Source organism: Elephantulus edwardii, unplaced genomic scaffold, assembly GCF_000299155.1.
Source record: "Elephantulus edwardii isolate Elephantulus edwardi_28Jun2011 unplaced genomic scaffold, EleEdw1.0 scaffold00044, whole genome shotgun sequence".
Classification (NCBI taxonomy): Eukaryota; Metazoa; Chordata; class Mammalia; order Macroscelidea; family Macroscelididae; genus Elephantulus; species Elephantulus edwardii.
In genome coordinates, this window is record NW_006399794.1 from 2,059,203 (window position 1) to 2,075,475 (window position 16,273).

General features: G+C 36.4%; 1 protein-coding gene across 2 annotated transcripts in view; it reads right to left on the bottom strand.

The window, feature by feature from the left end:
- The window catches only part of USP47 (ubiquitin specific peptidase 47), a 137,564-nt gene that overhangs the window by 22,506 nt on the left and 98,785 nt on the right, over positions 1 to 16,273 (bottom strand). For both annotated transcript variants that reach the window (XM_006885411.1, XM_006885410.1), the window contains 5 exons: positions 15,841 to 15,917; positions 15,096 to 15,151; positions 9,173 to 9,285; positions 8,406 to 8,510; positions 5,986 to 6,193 (listed from right to left, as the gene is read on the bottom strand). In XM_006885411.1, coding sequence (XP_006885473.1) covers positions 5,986 to 6,193; positions 8,406 to 8,510; positions 9,173 to 9,285; positions 15,096 to 15,151; positions 15,841 to 15,917 — 559 coding nt within the window. The remainder of the gene's footprint in view (positions 1 to 5,985; positions 6,194 to 8,405; positions 8,511 to 9,172; positions 9,286 to 15,095; positions 15,152 to 15,840; positions 15,918 to 16,273) is intronic.

Below are 16,273 nucleotides of genomic sequence, written 5' to 3' on the forward strand. Positions count from 1 at the left end.
GTTACCTCTGGGCTTCCCCCAAAAGTCTTTAAATAGAAAAAAGAAAAGACAGACATCACAGAGCAATGTTTCATTAAGATGGTAAAGACTATTTTTAAACTTAGCAAGAATGTAGATACATTAATATGCATGTTAAGAACTCTTACACAATTTATCAAGTTATAAGCAAGCACCTATAAACACATAAGCAAGCACCTATATAAACACAAAGACATGAGGTTAATAAAAAGTTTCACATGGTATCTTTCATATGATTTTAAATAGTAATCTTCTTTAAGAAGATCTCTGGTGGCCTAGTTTGTAGTAGGGAGTTGTGCTACTAGCCCCAAAGGGACATTTCTCCAGTCGTTCGACTCTACCCATGACTCTATGACAGAGAGACGGGCAGAGCAATCTCCTCCTGTGCAATTTACAGCTTCTGAAAGCCAGTAGAGGGGTCAATTACAAGTTGATTCCAACGATTTAGGTTTTACCTCAACTGCAGTCACAGAGCTGAGCCAAAAAGAAGTGTACTACTTTTTAACTTATACTATATATTACTTACAAGTGTCAAACTCAGTGATCAAAAACTCCTAACATAATAAAGTCCTGAATCAGATGACTTCACTGGAGATTTCTACCAAACATTTAGAGAAGAATTAACATCAATATAGTTTAAACTCATCTAATAAATGAAGAAGGAAAGAATATTCTCTAATTCATTGTGCAAAACAAACATAAACTTGATAATGAAGCGAAGGAACTGACTATACATTTCAACAAAGACAATATTCAAATGGTCACTTAACACATGAAAAAAATGCTCAGTGTCGTCAGCCACTGACGTAAATCAATAATGTAATTATTTCATTCATACTAGGAGAGTAAAGATAAATTAAAAACAAAACAAAGCAACAACAAAACAGAAATTAACACTGGCAAGGATGTGGGACCATCCTTAAGGATACCTTATCCATTGCTGGTGGGTATGCAAAATGACTTAAGTCGTAGTGGAATACATTATAGTTGTTCCTCAAAAAAATAGAAAATATAAATACCATATAACCTAGCAAAATTCCATTCCCAAAAGACTAGAATGCAGAGACTCAAAAAGAAACCCTAAATATCAGTGTTCACTGCAGTGTCATTTACAACAGCCAAAAAGTAAAAGCATCCCAAATGCCCACCAACATAATAAATCAACAAATGTGATATACACATTCATTGGACTACTACTTTAGCCAGTAGGAGCAATGGAGTCTTTAGATATGCTATAATATGGAAGGAGCTCGTGGACATAATGCTGAGTGAACTGAATAACCACAGAAAGAAAAATATTGAAGGGACTCACATAAAAAGATAAGAAAATACAATGTACAGAGAGTAAAGTTTATCAATGGTTAGTGGGAGAAAGGTTAAAAGTGATGGAATAGCACATTAAGGGTAGGGTATATTTTAAGAGTAGGGCAGTCAGTTTTTACAATTGCTATCAATGAGTTGTACATACATAGAGGAGCAAACGGGGGGGGGGCGGGGAGAAGGGTGCAACAATGAATGAATGGAATTCCAAAATCTCTGTAGATGTTCATTGAAATGAAAAATAAATTAAAAAAAAAAACAACCCAAAACCCCAAACAGTTAATAACAACTTTGAAAAAAAAAAGTTTAAAAAGGTAAATTGGCAAAGATGTATGAGACAGAATTACAATTAAAAAACAGAGGGCTGAGGCTGTGTATGTACAACAAAATACCTCATGGGATTTGGTTCCTTGGTTTGGAAAGGTGAGGGTCACAGTTTTATGGGATATTTCAGTTAATAGGCTTAATAGCATGTTTAGTGCTTCTATTTTTCTTCCTAGTTCAGTGGGTAGTACCCGGGATCTTAAAAGCAAACTGATGCTCTGTGTGATCTACTCAAATAAGACTATGTCAGTGACTCTATTAGTGGACCTGAACCTTGCCTTATCTTGTACCATTCTCATTATCTCTATTATCTTTGATATACTTGAGCCCGCTTTTACAGTCACTGCATCAATTCACCTCCCTGAGGGTCTCTTTCACAGAGCCTCCATCCTTTCAAGCATGATATATATCCTTTTCCAAGGACTGCCCTCTCCTAACAACATGCCCAAAGTATAAGAGAAAAAGCTTCACCATCCTCGCTTTTAGGAGCACCCTAGTTGCACTTTTCCCAAGTTATATTTGTTCTTTTGGCAGTCCATACGATAATCTTCTTCAACACCACAGTTCAAAGACATCAATTCTTCTTCTGCCATCCTTATTTACTGTACAGATTTTAGATGCATAGCAAATAACTGAAAAGATCATGTTTTGGATCAGGTTCATCTTAGTCTTTAAATAGACATCACTGCTCCTTAGCACTCTGGAGAGGTTCCTGACAGCAGATTTTTCCCAACCAATACATATTCTGATTTCTAACTGTTGGTCTAAGAATGCTGACTGTACCTTCAAAAACAGATTAAATCATAGACTTCAATCTTCTCCATCCATCTTGATGTTACCTATTTACTGTCTCAGTGGTGAGGATTTTTGTTAAGTCTTCTTCACTCTCAGCAAGCAAGGTTGTGCCATCTACACAACAGCTTTTTAAGGCGTCTTCCCCCTATCATTATGCTATTTTTCCCTTAATAAAGTAGTTTTTCAAATGATTTGTTCAGCATACAAAGTGAACATGTATGGAGAAAGGACACAAAGCCTGATGCACACCTTTTCTGATTTTAAACCATGCAGTGTTCATCTGGTCTGTTCACACAACAATGTCTTGGTCTACGTATAGGAATCACATGAGCACAAGTAAATGTTCTGGGATTGCCATTCTTCTCAATATTAGCTACATTTGTTATGACTTACACAGTCAAAGTCTGTGTAAAGTCAATAAAACACAGAAAAAGACATTCTTCTGGTAATCTGTTTCAGCCAAGATCCATCTGATACTACTACTGATATTCCTGGTGCCACTCTTCAAACTCATTGTCATCAAGGCAGAACTGACTCACAGTTAACCTGCCAGTGGGTAAAAAATACACGGAAGAGATTATCCATCTTTCTCTTGCAGGGCCACTGGTGGATGTGAACCACCAGAGAAGCATCACTTTTGAGTTTGGAGTGCAACTGCTTATAGACTATGCTATTAGAGCTCTTCAGAGGCAGTCATTAAAGTCAAAATAATCATTTGCTGTAGGGCATTTAGGCTACTTCCATTTCTTTGCTAATCAGAACAATGCAGCAATAAACATGGGTGTGCATATATGTTGAGTCATCGCTCTGGTTTCTTTAGGGTATACTGCCAATAATGGAATTGTTGGGTCTAATGTTGTCTCTATTTCCAACTTTTTGAGAAAGTGCCAGTGGCTGTACTATTTTTTACATTCCCACCAACAGTGAACAAGAGTTCCAATCTCTCTACAACCTTGCCAGCATTTCATTTCTTGTTTGTTGTAAAAATGTTCTCATTTTAAAAAGTATTAACTGCTGAGTTTTAGAAGATTAATAACTTTAATCATGATATCTTTTTCTATATAATTCAAAGAAATGGAAAGAAATCTCTAGAGATCCTTGTGAAGTAGGTGTAATATGGGCACCCTTGAGCTTTCAGAAATACTACTCCTCTACTAAAAGTGATTGTTGTTAGTTGCCATCCAGTCAACAGTGCCCTTGAAAGGGCACTAGACTTCATAGCCCATTTTGCAGAGAACCATTTTTAAAAAAGAAATCGAGAGGATCCATAGACAAATAGCACTTAAAGGGCAAAAGAAGATTACATAATTTTTATTTTTAGGAATAAGATCCGAGAGAAAATGTGAATTCACTCTGATATAAAGGAGTTAATAGTCAAGGCAACTATAGTAAGAAATTTAGAAATAATTTCAACATTAATCTCTCCCTATTTGGTAACACAGTGGTTAACTATAAAAACTTGAACATGAGAAAGTCCAGTAACTGTCTTCAGAGATACCTTTGGGCACTAATAGAGGCAGAGTATTTTTCTTTCCAAATAAATCCCTAAGAAAGTAAAAACCCTGAAATACTGAATGAATACACTAAATTTAAGAACTCTGGTGGTATAGTTTTGTAATATATTAAACTGCTAACTATAAGGTTAATGATTTGAATCCATCCGCAGCTCCATGGGAGTAAGATGGTCAATATTCTCCCATAAACGTCTATAGTCTCAGAAAGCCAGCACGGACTTTTGTTTTGTAAAAGATTTAATGAAGAAAGAAAAAGCTGAAGTTCCTGGAACTATAAAAATGAAGAGGGGGAGGGGGATTTGAAAATGTTTACAATGATGGAGTTAAGAATACTCCAGAAATAACAACTCTGTTTCTCATAGTTTACATGGTCATATCTTTTTGAACCAGAGGTTGCTCTACTTAGTGTTAGAGAGTAAGTCTCATATAGGATCAGAGGATAACTATAAATATTTAAAAATGATTCATTACTCAGTGATTTCATATTGTACATACAGACATTACGCAGGTTTGATTAAATTTGTACCTAATAGTGTTTTTAAGAATTTGTAGGTAAGTCTGAAGAGATGCGTATCATTCTTTTTTGTTTTTTAATTGATTTCAATGAAAGTTTACAGAGACTTTGGATTTCCATCCATCCATCCATCCATCCATCCATCCATCCATCCATCCATCCATCCATTGTTACACTTTTCTCTCCCTGCCCACCCCACCTCTCCCCTCTACTTCTCTCTTCTCTTTGAAAAGTAAAAGAAAAATTCTTTTATTGTTCTACAATCCCTCCCCTCAAGTCTACTCCACTATGCAGCCTTCATTCTGGACTCCTGTCATGACAATAATATTTAATCACATGTCCCTTTTAAACAGTTCTCTCCCTCATCTGTTTTAATGCAGTATATGTTGATTATTCCCTCTTTTCTCAGTCTACCTCCAACCCCATGTTAGTCCCGCTTTATAACAGTGGCATTATGCAGCATTTGTCCCTCTGTGACTGAGATATTTCACCTAGCATAATGTCCTCCAGGGTCATCCATTTTGTATAATATTTCATGAGTTCCTTGTTTTTCAATGCACCATAGAATTCCAGTGTGTGACTATACCACAGCTTCTCTATCCATTCGTTTGTTGATGGGCACTTGGGTTGTTTCCAGCTCTTTACTATCGTGAACAAAGCCGCGATGAATATGGGTGTGCACCTATGTATACAATTCTTAATGTGTTACTTGAACACAGTAGAGGAGCCAGGGTGACTTTAAGTGTATTACTTGCTCTGGTGCTAATAAAGCATCAGTGGTTTGAAAGCACCAGTCATTCTGCAGGAGAAAGATGGGCAATCTCCTCTGTGAAGAGTTAAAGACTCAGAAATCCGATGGAGGGTAGTCTTGAGCAAAACTGATTCAATAGCAGTAGGTCTGGCTTTGGTTTTTGAGTGCAATAAAAGTTTCTAAGCCCTTTCAATTACTTAAAACCTTCACATTCAGCAAGTGAAGGTGATTTGTTCCAATTAGGGACTGGTTCAAGTGTTTTAAAGCAAAGACAAATTAACATAACATTAAGGGGCAAGTTAGTGGTTGTGATGTAAAACCAAAAGGTTGGTACTTTGATTCCACCAGTTGCTCTGAAGGAGACAGCTAAGTAGTCTCTAGTAAATACTGACAGCCCTGGAAACTCCATGAAGGGTCACTAGAAGTCTGAATTGATTTAATGGCAGTAGGTTAGGTTTTGGTTTATGAACTGTCAGTAAGTCAGACCTCTGGATTCAAGGAATGCCTGTATTAGGGGAAGGAAATGTCACTGACGACTGATAAAACCAAAGTTTTGTTGCTGTTTTTAGTTTATAAAGTCTGTGCACAACTTTTTGAAAGTATTTAGAATTCACTCCAAGTCTGCTCTTCCCAATCTGTTAGTCTACATTTTAAGAACATATTACAAAATTCACAATTCATTTCTAGAAACAAACTTTCTCATGAAAATTTTAAGTTCATACAACTTAAAACAGCATAACATTCCATACCTCCAGGTTTATAAGACTGGAAAACTTGATCAGGCTTTCTTGTTTCCAACAGCAAATCAAACATATACGTTGACTTGACTCCACCTAAAAGAAGTCCCATTGGTGTATCTTCTTCCCCTTCATATGATCTTTCTAGATAATCATGAAACTCATCATATTTAACAAGACGACAGCAGTCCAGGGGTAGGATCTCATCTAAATCCATCATCTAAAAGAAAGACCCCCAATGAAAAAATACTCAGTGTTTTAGTCTGGTGTGTAATTGTAACTATCCTAAAAGCTTCTTTAAAGTGATAAAGAGCAAAGATATAATCTTAAAGACTAAAGTGCACCTGTTGGAAGCAGGTTGATGCTTTAGGAAGCATCCATTTCCTAAACAACATGCCTCTGGAAACTCTATGACCCTTGATAAATGTCAATAGTTATAGAAAGGCTTCAGGCTTTTTGTTCACAGTGTTGCTATGATTTGTGCTCGACTTGATGGCAAACAACAACAAAGGTGCACCTGACCCAAGAGCTGATATTTTCAAATGCTTCGCATGTATGTGAAAGTTGGAAAATAAGGAAGACTGAAGAATGGATTCCTTTGAATTGGGTTAGTGGTGAAGATTATTGAATCTATCATGGAATGTCAAAATAACAAACAAATTTGTCTTAGAGGAAGTTCAGTTCATCTTTAGAGGCACAGATGGTGAGACTTCTAACATACTTTGGATATATTATCAGGAAAGGCCAGTCTCTAGAGGACATCATGCTTAGAAAAGTAGAGGGGTAAGTAAAAGACAGGTGACCCTCAACAAGATGGACTGGCAGAGCAACTGCATCCGTGGACTTAAGAACAGCAGTATTCTCTTGTGAGAATGACACAAGATTGCATAAGGTTTCATTCTGTTGTTATACAGAGTCACTATGAGTTGGAGCCTACTTGATGGCACCTGATGCACTAGTACTAGAGATCTGAAGGTGAGCAAAACCAGAATAGTCTTTAGCCTGATGAGGAAACAGTAGTATTTTAATCCAAGACTTACACAATTAAATGTAAAATTTCAATACTGTTAAGTGCCATGAAAAGCAAGTATATAATGCAAGTAGTTCTCAACAGTACATCTAAGAATCACACGGGCTATTTGTTTATGATGTATACTCATAGGATTCTGATTCATCTACAGGAATCACTATTTTCAGTAAGAATGTGATTATGGTGCAGGTTGTGCTAGATTCACACTTTAGGAACAATGTCGGGTATCTTGTATGCTATTTTTACTTCTTTAATTGGCTCTAGATAAAAGAAATTAAATATAGTGTACATTTTCCTCTAAAAAAGGAATTTTTAATTTCAAATGTTTTACTGTCTTTATACAAAAGGCAAAAATATTCAACTTCTCAAATACTACCAATGACATTTAGAATAATCTGTTAAAAAGAATGTTTGCTTCCTTTTCTATTTGCCTTTCAAATCCACTAACACTTTCCATTAGTTTTAGGACAACAGGTAATTCTTTTTCTATTTCTGCTGCATTAGAGCTTAAAATCTGAAGCATTTAGCTTGTGGAAGGTTGAGGTCTTATAATGGAAAACTAATGGCTTAGTGGTAAGAAGCTGCACTGCTAATGCAAGGCTATACAATCTGAATTTACCAGCTGCTTCATGGGAGAAAGATGTGCAATCTCCTCCTAGGTGATTAACTGCCTCTAAAAACCTGCTGGAGGGTCAACTATGAGTCGCTTCCACCATATGATACATAACAACAATGACAGCATTTAGATGCCTGATATAGCCTCAGGTGCTATTTGAGTTCTTTCTGAACAGTAATCCAGCACTGTAGCTTTGCCCTCAGGAAAATGATAGTGAAAAGCAGATCACAGTCAGAAAGTAAAGAGGGACAATTACTTACTTAAGTATATCCTTAATGAGTCCTGTAAATCATAGCTCCAAACACCATGTAGCAAGGTTATAGGAACCTCAGAACCAATCCTGTAAACTTTTTAATTTGAAACTGTGTTATGTTATCATAATTGTATTCTGCCTGCTTTAGGATCTTTAGTCTTATACATGAAAGTCATAGCCACGATGCAGTGGAATACTTTTGATACCATGATAATTTTATATTCCAGAGTGATTTGTCTATGTGTTTTTGCCCTGCTTCTGTCTGGGATGTCTATTCTCCCAAAACCCTAAAAAGTCTCTAATTTTATGCTATTCCACCTGCACTAATGACAAGGTATTCATTCATATTGCTCTTTTTTTGAGTGTCTTGGTTTTTGTTCTAGTACAGAAGTATAAACTCTACCTTTAAAAGACAGATAAATTAAACAGGCTATCAAATTTATATTACTATTGACTAAATAAAAAGTTGGAAAATACCTTAATATTGTTAACCAATATCAATACTTAAATGCCAAAACTATAATTAAACATACCTTATAAGCAATTTCTACTGCTTCCTTTAATGTCTTATCCTTATGAACTTCCAATTTATTTTCCATCATTACTTGTTTCACAGGATGCAAACAGAATAATTTTATCTAGAAAATGTAGAAAATCATTGCCAATTTAGCAAGTGAAGAGTTAAAATTTAATTCTTTTGCAGAGAACTTCCTCCACCCTTTGATTATCATCATCATTATAATTTTCAAAAGCAAAATTGAGATTGCTCATTGGCAAGATTTTTATCACTTAATAGCTGGTGGTAAACAGAACACATAGCATTAAAAAAAATCAAAAGTACTGATTTTTACAACTTTCTTGCTTTTATAACGTCAGTTATGTCATCATGCCCCTCTCTCCTAAAGTACACTGATATTATTTCTATTTTTTTTTCTAGTTTAGAAAATACTGGGATGAATTATTCTAGGTATCAAGATCTTTATAGTATCTGTGATTATTTCATTAGATAATATTTTCATAAGAGAAATGAAATAAGATACGAATCTAAGGCTTTTAATAAGATGTGACCAGTTTCTATATAGGAAGATTTTACCAAGTGATTTTTCTAATTATGAATAAAAAAATGTTCATTTCACTGAATCTTTGCCAACACTAAGTATTATACTATGTATTACTGGGTTTTTACACACAAATTAAATATATTAAAATACATTTAGTAACATGATCATTATACTGCTTAATAATCTTGATAGTGTCATTATCTATAGAACAAACCAATGATTAAAATTATGGGACTAACCTTGCATGTATTGCGCTCAATTTCTCGTTGCCTCTTTTCCTGCTCTTCCAACTCTCTCTCTCTGTGAACCAAGTTTTTAATATGTTCTGGGTATTCATCCACTTCTAGAAATTCTAATAAACAGGACAAGGCAATATTAGGGTTTGAACTGTGTCCTCCTTAGTATGTGCTGTAAATCCTAACCTCTATGAATGTGATTATAATCTCATTTGGGAATGGGCTGATTATTACATTAATGGGACAAGATTGATGTAGGTATATCTTTAGTTAATCTCTTTTTAGATCTAAAAGAAATGAAACAAGTAAGTTAGAAAGCATGGATGGGAAGAGATGCCATGCTAAAGTAAGACTGCCCAGAAGCAGTTCAGAAGAAACAAATACCTTCCTTCCAGAACTAACAGAAAGCAAGTCTTTCCTTAGAGCAAGTACCCTGAATTCAGATCTTCTAAACTGTGAAAAAAAATTTCTATTTAAATCCACCCACTATTTCTGTTGTAGCAGCACTAGATAATACTGATAACAGTAATGAAATTAATGGTCCTTTATTCATTCTTTTGTAGTATGTGTACACAGTATACAATTCTACTATATCATTCATCAAAATACATCTCAATCATATTATTCTCTCAATTTCGGGTATGAGCTTCTTTCAAAATATGAGGTGATAGATGATAACCACAAAGATTGTTGTTTTTGTTGCTGCTGTTAGGTGTCATCAAATACAATCCTCAGAACAACAGGTCTGAATGCTTTCCTATCCTAAGCCATCCTCACACTTCCCAACACATTAGAGCCCATTGTGGAAGTCAATGTGTCAATTCACCTGATTGAGAGTCTCCCTCTCTTTCACCAACCCTCCACCTTTCCAAGCATGATGCCCCTCCCCTAGCAGTATGCCTGCTGGGACACATGATTGTTGCTGTTGTTGTTATGTGCCATCGAGTCGCCTGCGACTCATAGCGACCCTATGTACAACAGCCCTAAACTCCGCTCTGTCCTGTGCCAATCGCACTGTCTCTGACACTCCCATCCCAATTATCCCAGTCACTGAATCAATCCACCTCATAGAGAGCCTTCCTCTCCTGTGCCGTCCCTCCACCCTCCCAAGCATGATGTCCCTCTCCAAGGACCGGTCTCTCCTCACTACATGTCCAAAGTAAGTTAGACGGAGCCTCAGAATCCTTGCCTCCAAGGAGCCACCCGGTTTAACCCTCTCCAGGACAAATCTATTTGTTTTCCTAGCAGTCCATGGTATTCTCAGTATTCTTCTCCAGCACCACAGCTCAAAGGCATCAATTCTCCTTCTATCCTCCTTGGTCATTGTCCAACTCTTTGATGCATAACAGGTGGTTGCGAAGACCATGGCCTGTATCAGACGCACCTTAGTCTCCAGAGAGACACCACTGCTCTTCAGCACTTTGGAGAGGTCCCTAACAGCAGACTTTCCCATGGCAATGCGCCTTTTAATTTCCTGGCTGCTGGTGCCAAAAATGTTGACTATGGAGCCAAGCAAACTAAAGCTGTGTACTAAAGTTAACTCCGCAAGAAGGGATATACCTTTAACTTACTGGTCTGTCTAATACTTAATCTGAACATTCACACTGAGACAGACTAGGAAGAAGGATTGGCCATCCACTTCTGAAATAGCAGGCCTCTGAAAACCCTATGTACCTATGTATGGGACACATGATTAGGCTCCTATTTTTAAAAACTATGTATTTAATGGTTCTTGGCTTCAGGACATCTCCAGTATGTCGATTAAGATTTTAGGACTAAAAAAAGCTGTTAGAAAACCATTTCTGATTTCAAATTTGCACCATCAACATAAAAATTGTGTTATATTGGCCAAGTTACTTTGCTGTAAGTAAGTTTTGTCTCTGAAAATAAGTTTACTAGTAGTATCAAGCTCTTAAAATTTTAACTAAAATTTAATACTGTTGCTGCTTTTGCTTCTACAATAAGGGCTACTTACTGATTTATTATTCATTATCATTCTTTTTGTTTTCAATGCAGCACTTTAGCTGCCTTCTCACTGAAGTAGGCAGAATCACAAACAAAACTAACGGCTTTGTAGTTTATATTCCTCTTTCAATTAAAGTATAAATAGAGAGAGAGTGTGAGAGTGAGAGTTAATGATTATCATTCCTGGGGCTACTTTTAAACAACCAGTGAAAGCAAAGAGCACATACAAAAACTGATCCCGGACCCATGTATGTATATTTATTATTCACTTTAGTTTTCCTTATTGATCCTAACTTTATACATAACTAAAAGTATTAAAAGTGACAACAGAAAATGATGATAGCTTAATAAAGCCAATAACTATTAAGCATGTAATACAGAACTATTTACATCATAAACACCATATCTCTACTGAAAGCAAAAATCATTATTTCTAGAAATGAGCTCAAAGTAAGCAAAAGGATTCCACAGCATATTATACAGCGCCCTCTGGTGCTTCAATACAAAATTAAAGTGTAAACAGAGTGAATGCATAAAGAAGGCTGACTTACTGCACTCTGGAAAACTAAGTGCCACATAAAATACAATACTGGCTCTGCCTTCCACATAGCTGTGACTTGGGTAAATCACTCAATGGAATACAGTTTCTTTATCTGCGATTAAGGAATAATAATTATTTCTGTTCTGAAATCTTGATTCTGAAATGAATTCCTATTATAATTTCCCAATAAATGAATTAACATTTTACAAAATGCTTGATCCTGAATAAACTTTTAGCAAAAAGATGAGTAAGACTCAATTCTGGAATAATCTGAATTAACCATCTAATGAAGAGTTAAAGAAATGTAAACAAAAAAACATAATAATGTCTAAAATATATAAACTCTGCAATCCCAGAGGTACACAGTTCGAATCCACCAGATGCTCTGCTGGAAAAGCGAAGCAGACTCCTCCTGTACCAGTCACATCCAATTTGACAGCACACGTGTGTGTGTACACACACACACACACACACACACACACACTTAACTCATAGCATAGGATCATAACAAACTGGCTGACTCTGAGAAGAATGGGAATCCCAGAACATTTAATTGTGCTAATGCAAAACCTATACTTGGACCAAGAGGCAGTAGTCAGAGCAGAGCAGGGTAACACTGCATGGTTCAAAATTGGGAAGAGTGTATGCCAGGGATGCATCCTGTCTCCATACCTTTTCAACATGTATGCAGAGCAGATTATCCGAGAGGCTGGGCTCTATGAGGAGAATTGTGGCATCAGGATTGGTGGAAGATCTATTAATAATCTGCGTTATGCAGATGACACAACCCTGCTTGCTGAAACTGAGGAGGACCTCATGCACTTGCTGCGGAGGGTCAAGGACTGCAGCCTTCAGTATGGACTGTAAGCTCAATGTCAAGAAGACAAAAATTCTCACCACTGGACCAATTGGCAGCGTCAGGATGGATGGCGAAGAGACTGAGATTGTTCACAGCTTCAGTTTGCTCGGCTCCACAGTCAACACTCTTGGCACCAGCAGTCAGGAAATCAAAAAGCATATCGCGATGGGAAAGTCTGCTGTTAGGGACTGCTCTAAAGTACTCAGGGAGCAACGGTATCTCTCTGGAGACTAAGGTGTGCCTGATACAGGCCATGGTCTTTGCAATCACTTGTTATGCATCAGAGAGTTGGACAATGACTAGGGAGGACAGAAGGAGAGTTGATGCCTTTGAGCTGTGGTGCTGGAGAAGAGTACTGAATGTACCATGGACTGCCAGGAAAACAAACAGATTCATCCTAGAGAGGATTAAACCAAGCTACTCCTTGGAGGCAAGGATTCTGGGGCTTCGTCTGACATACTTTGGACATGTTGCCAGGAGGGACGGGTCCTTGGAGAGGGACATCATGCTTCGGAGGGTGGAGGGACAGCGCAGGAGGGGAAGACCCTCTATGAGATGGATTGATTCAGTGACTGGGGTAATTGGGATGGGTGTGTCAGGTTGGCGCAGGATAGAGCAGGGTTTAGGGCTGTTGTGCATAGGGTCACTATAAGTCGCAAATGACTCGATGGCACATAACAACAACAATAGCTGTTGGTAAACAGGAGATAATCAGCTGCTCCACAGGAGAAAGATGGGCAATCTGCTATGTGAGTTACTGCCTCTGGCAAAAGTCCACTGGAGGGTCAGCTATCACTTGGTTCTGACTCGATGATAAATAACAAGTCAAAAAGGAGAATTTACTCCTTTTTTAGTGTTTCTATTATTTTAATAAAAATTACCAAAAAAAGAACAATTAAGTCACCTTGGTTATGTACCTTTATATACACACAATACACACACACACACACACACACACACACTCTCTCTCTCTCTCTCATATATTTGCAATTCTGTTTGAGTGAGAATTTAGAAAATAAAAACAAAAATCCAGGAGCTGTAGTTCTTTAAATATGAGAAATGAAACAAAATAACAAAACAAAAAATAACAACAATCTACCACAGAAAAAAGTAAGTCAAAGACGTTTTGTATGCAGGGGGTATTTCTAGGATTTTTAGCAAAATGAAAATGTAATGACAGAAATGTGATAGATTCATAAAACTATTTTTTTCCTAAACAAATATGAAGATATTTTATTCACATGATAAATCAAAATATTAAATCCTATAAAATGCCATTCAAAGCATTTAAATGTTAAAATATTAACACTTCTAATTTTTTTAATTAATTTTAATGAAAGTTTACAGAGACTTAAGGTTTCCAATCATTCATTGTTGCACTTTTCTCCCTCATCCCCCCCACCCCCTAATTCACTCTTCTCCTTGAAAAGAAAAACTCTTCCATTGTTATGCAATCCCTCCCCACAAAGTCCACTCCACTATGCAGCCTTCACTCTGGACTTCTGTAATTACAAGAATACCCATTCATATATCCCTTTTAAACAGATCTCTCCCTCATCTGTTTCAATACAATTATACATCATTCCTCCCCTCTTTTTTGGTCTTTTCTTATAAAAAGCATCAATAGTAAAGTGTTGAGTTATTATTATGTACCAGATATGATACTAAATCCTTTAAAGATTTTTAAATTTATTTTTTATAAGAGATATTATTATTACCACTTTACAGATTAGTAAAGTTAGATTTTAAAAAGCTAAATATTTGTTCTAGCAGATAGAACTGATATACTATGACAACACACAGGTGTGAGTTCAACTGCATATAATACAATCTTACTGTGCGTCTGATACAGGCCATGGTCTTTGCAATCACTTGTTATGCGTCAGAGAGCTGGACAATGACTAGGGAGGATAGAAGGATAATTGATGCCTTTGAGCTGTGGTGCTGAAGAAGAGTACTGAGGGAACCATGGGCTGCTAGGAAAACAAACAGATTCATCCTGGAAAGGGTTAAACTGGGTGACTCCTTGGAGGCAAGGATTCTGAGGCTCCGTCTAATATACTTTGGACATGTTCTAAAGAGACACTGGTCCTTGGAGAGGGACATCATGCTTCGGAGGGTGGAGGGTCAGTGCAGGATGGGAAGGCCCTCTATGAAGTGAACTGATTCAGTGACTGGGGTAATAGGGATGGGAGTGTCAGAGACAGTGCGATTGGCACAGGACAGAGCAGAGTTTCGGACTGCTGTACCTAGGGTCGCTATGAGTCGCAAGCGACAGCACATAACAACAACAACTACAAATAGCCATCCAATTTATCTTAAGGCTTACAATAAGCAAGCCTTATTGTCTCCTAGTATATTTTAAAAAGAATTCAACAATGTTTTCCCAGATCTTTTAAATACTTTGTAAGAATAATTTAGTGAATCTTTATAATTTTTTCCAAGCATAAAAAAAATTTACGTCTCCCATCATTTAAAAGTGGCTGTCTGGGTTTGTAAAACTTGACCAAAAAATGAATTTACAATTCAGATTAAAATAAAGTAACTATATATTAACATACTTGCATTTCTTGCTGGATCCTTCAGTCTATATATCAGCATATAAGCATTTGTGGAGCTAGTAGAAATACAAAAACGATTAGTAAGGAAAAGAAGTAAAGGATTCCAGTCTCCTAGGAATATGACAACTACTTATTTAAAAATTGTAACTTTTGTTTAATGTTTCAAATTTTTAGAAAATAATGTTATTTTCTCAGACAGGTTTACATTTAAAACATTCTAGTCAAAAAATTCACCACCAGCTGCTCCACAGGAGAAAGATGGAACATGTCCTATGGGAGTTACTGCCTCTGAAAATCTGCTAGAGGGGTCAGTTATCAGTTGGTTCTTACTTGATAAATAACAAGTCAAAAAATGAGGAGAATTTACTCTTTTAAAAAATGAGATAGTTTTAAGACTCCATATATGAACACTAATTGCTTTAAATATTTGGTGACATTACTCACCAAATCTATAGTTTGGAATGGCTACGACTTAAAAGTCAGGGATCATTGAACTATTTTTCTGTAAAGGGCCATATAGTAAATACTTTAGGATCCTCGGGACACATGGTCTCTCTTAACTACTCAACACTGTTGCAGCATAAAATTATCAATAGACAAGATATATACATATAATGAACATGGCTATGTGCCATAAAATTTAACTTCCAAAATCAAATAATACTTCTGGGTTAAATCTTTAATGGTAGATAATGTTGAGAAAATATACTGAATTCTAATGTATAAAACTTAAGAAACTGTTTACCTTGCAAAAGCACTAGAATAATATCCTCTGCTTCCTGAAGATCCACCATGAGTCTTCTTAATGTCCTCCTGTGTTATCTAAAAAGTTGTTACAGTATTTTCACTTTTAGAAAATGTGTAACACTATTAATGTTCCATATGTAACCCAATCTTCAAACCCCAGAACCAAATGCTACATATTTTCAAGATGAATATTCACAGAGACAACAAATTAGAAAATATAATCATAATCAATGACTGCTACCTAGCAAACAATAGTTCTAGTGCTCACATCAAGAGGAAAACTAGTAGTCTGTATTTGAAAACATTCAGCAAGCAAAATAAACAGAAGCAAGATCCTCATTAAAAGCAAAAAGGAAAGACTGGTTTGGCTTGGGTCATAAAATGTTTTACTGAACAGACTGATTCTCCAAATTTTTCTTTGTTTTTTCTTT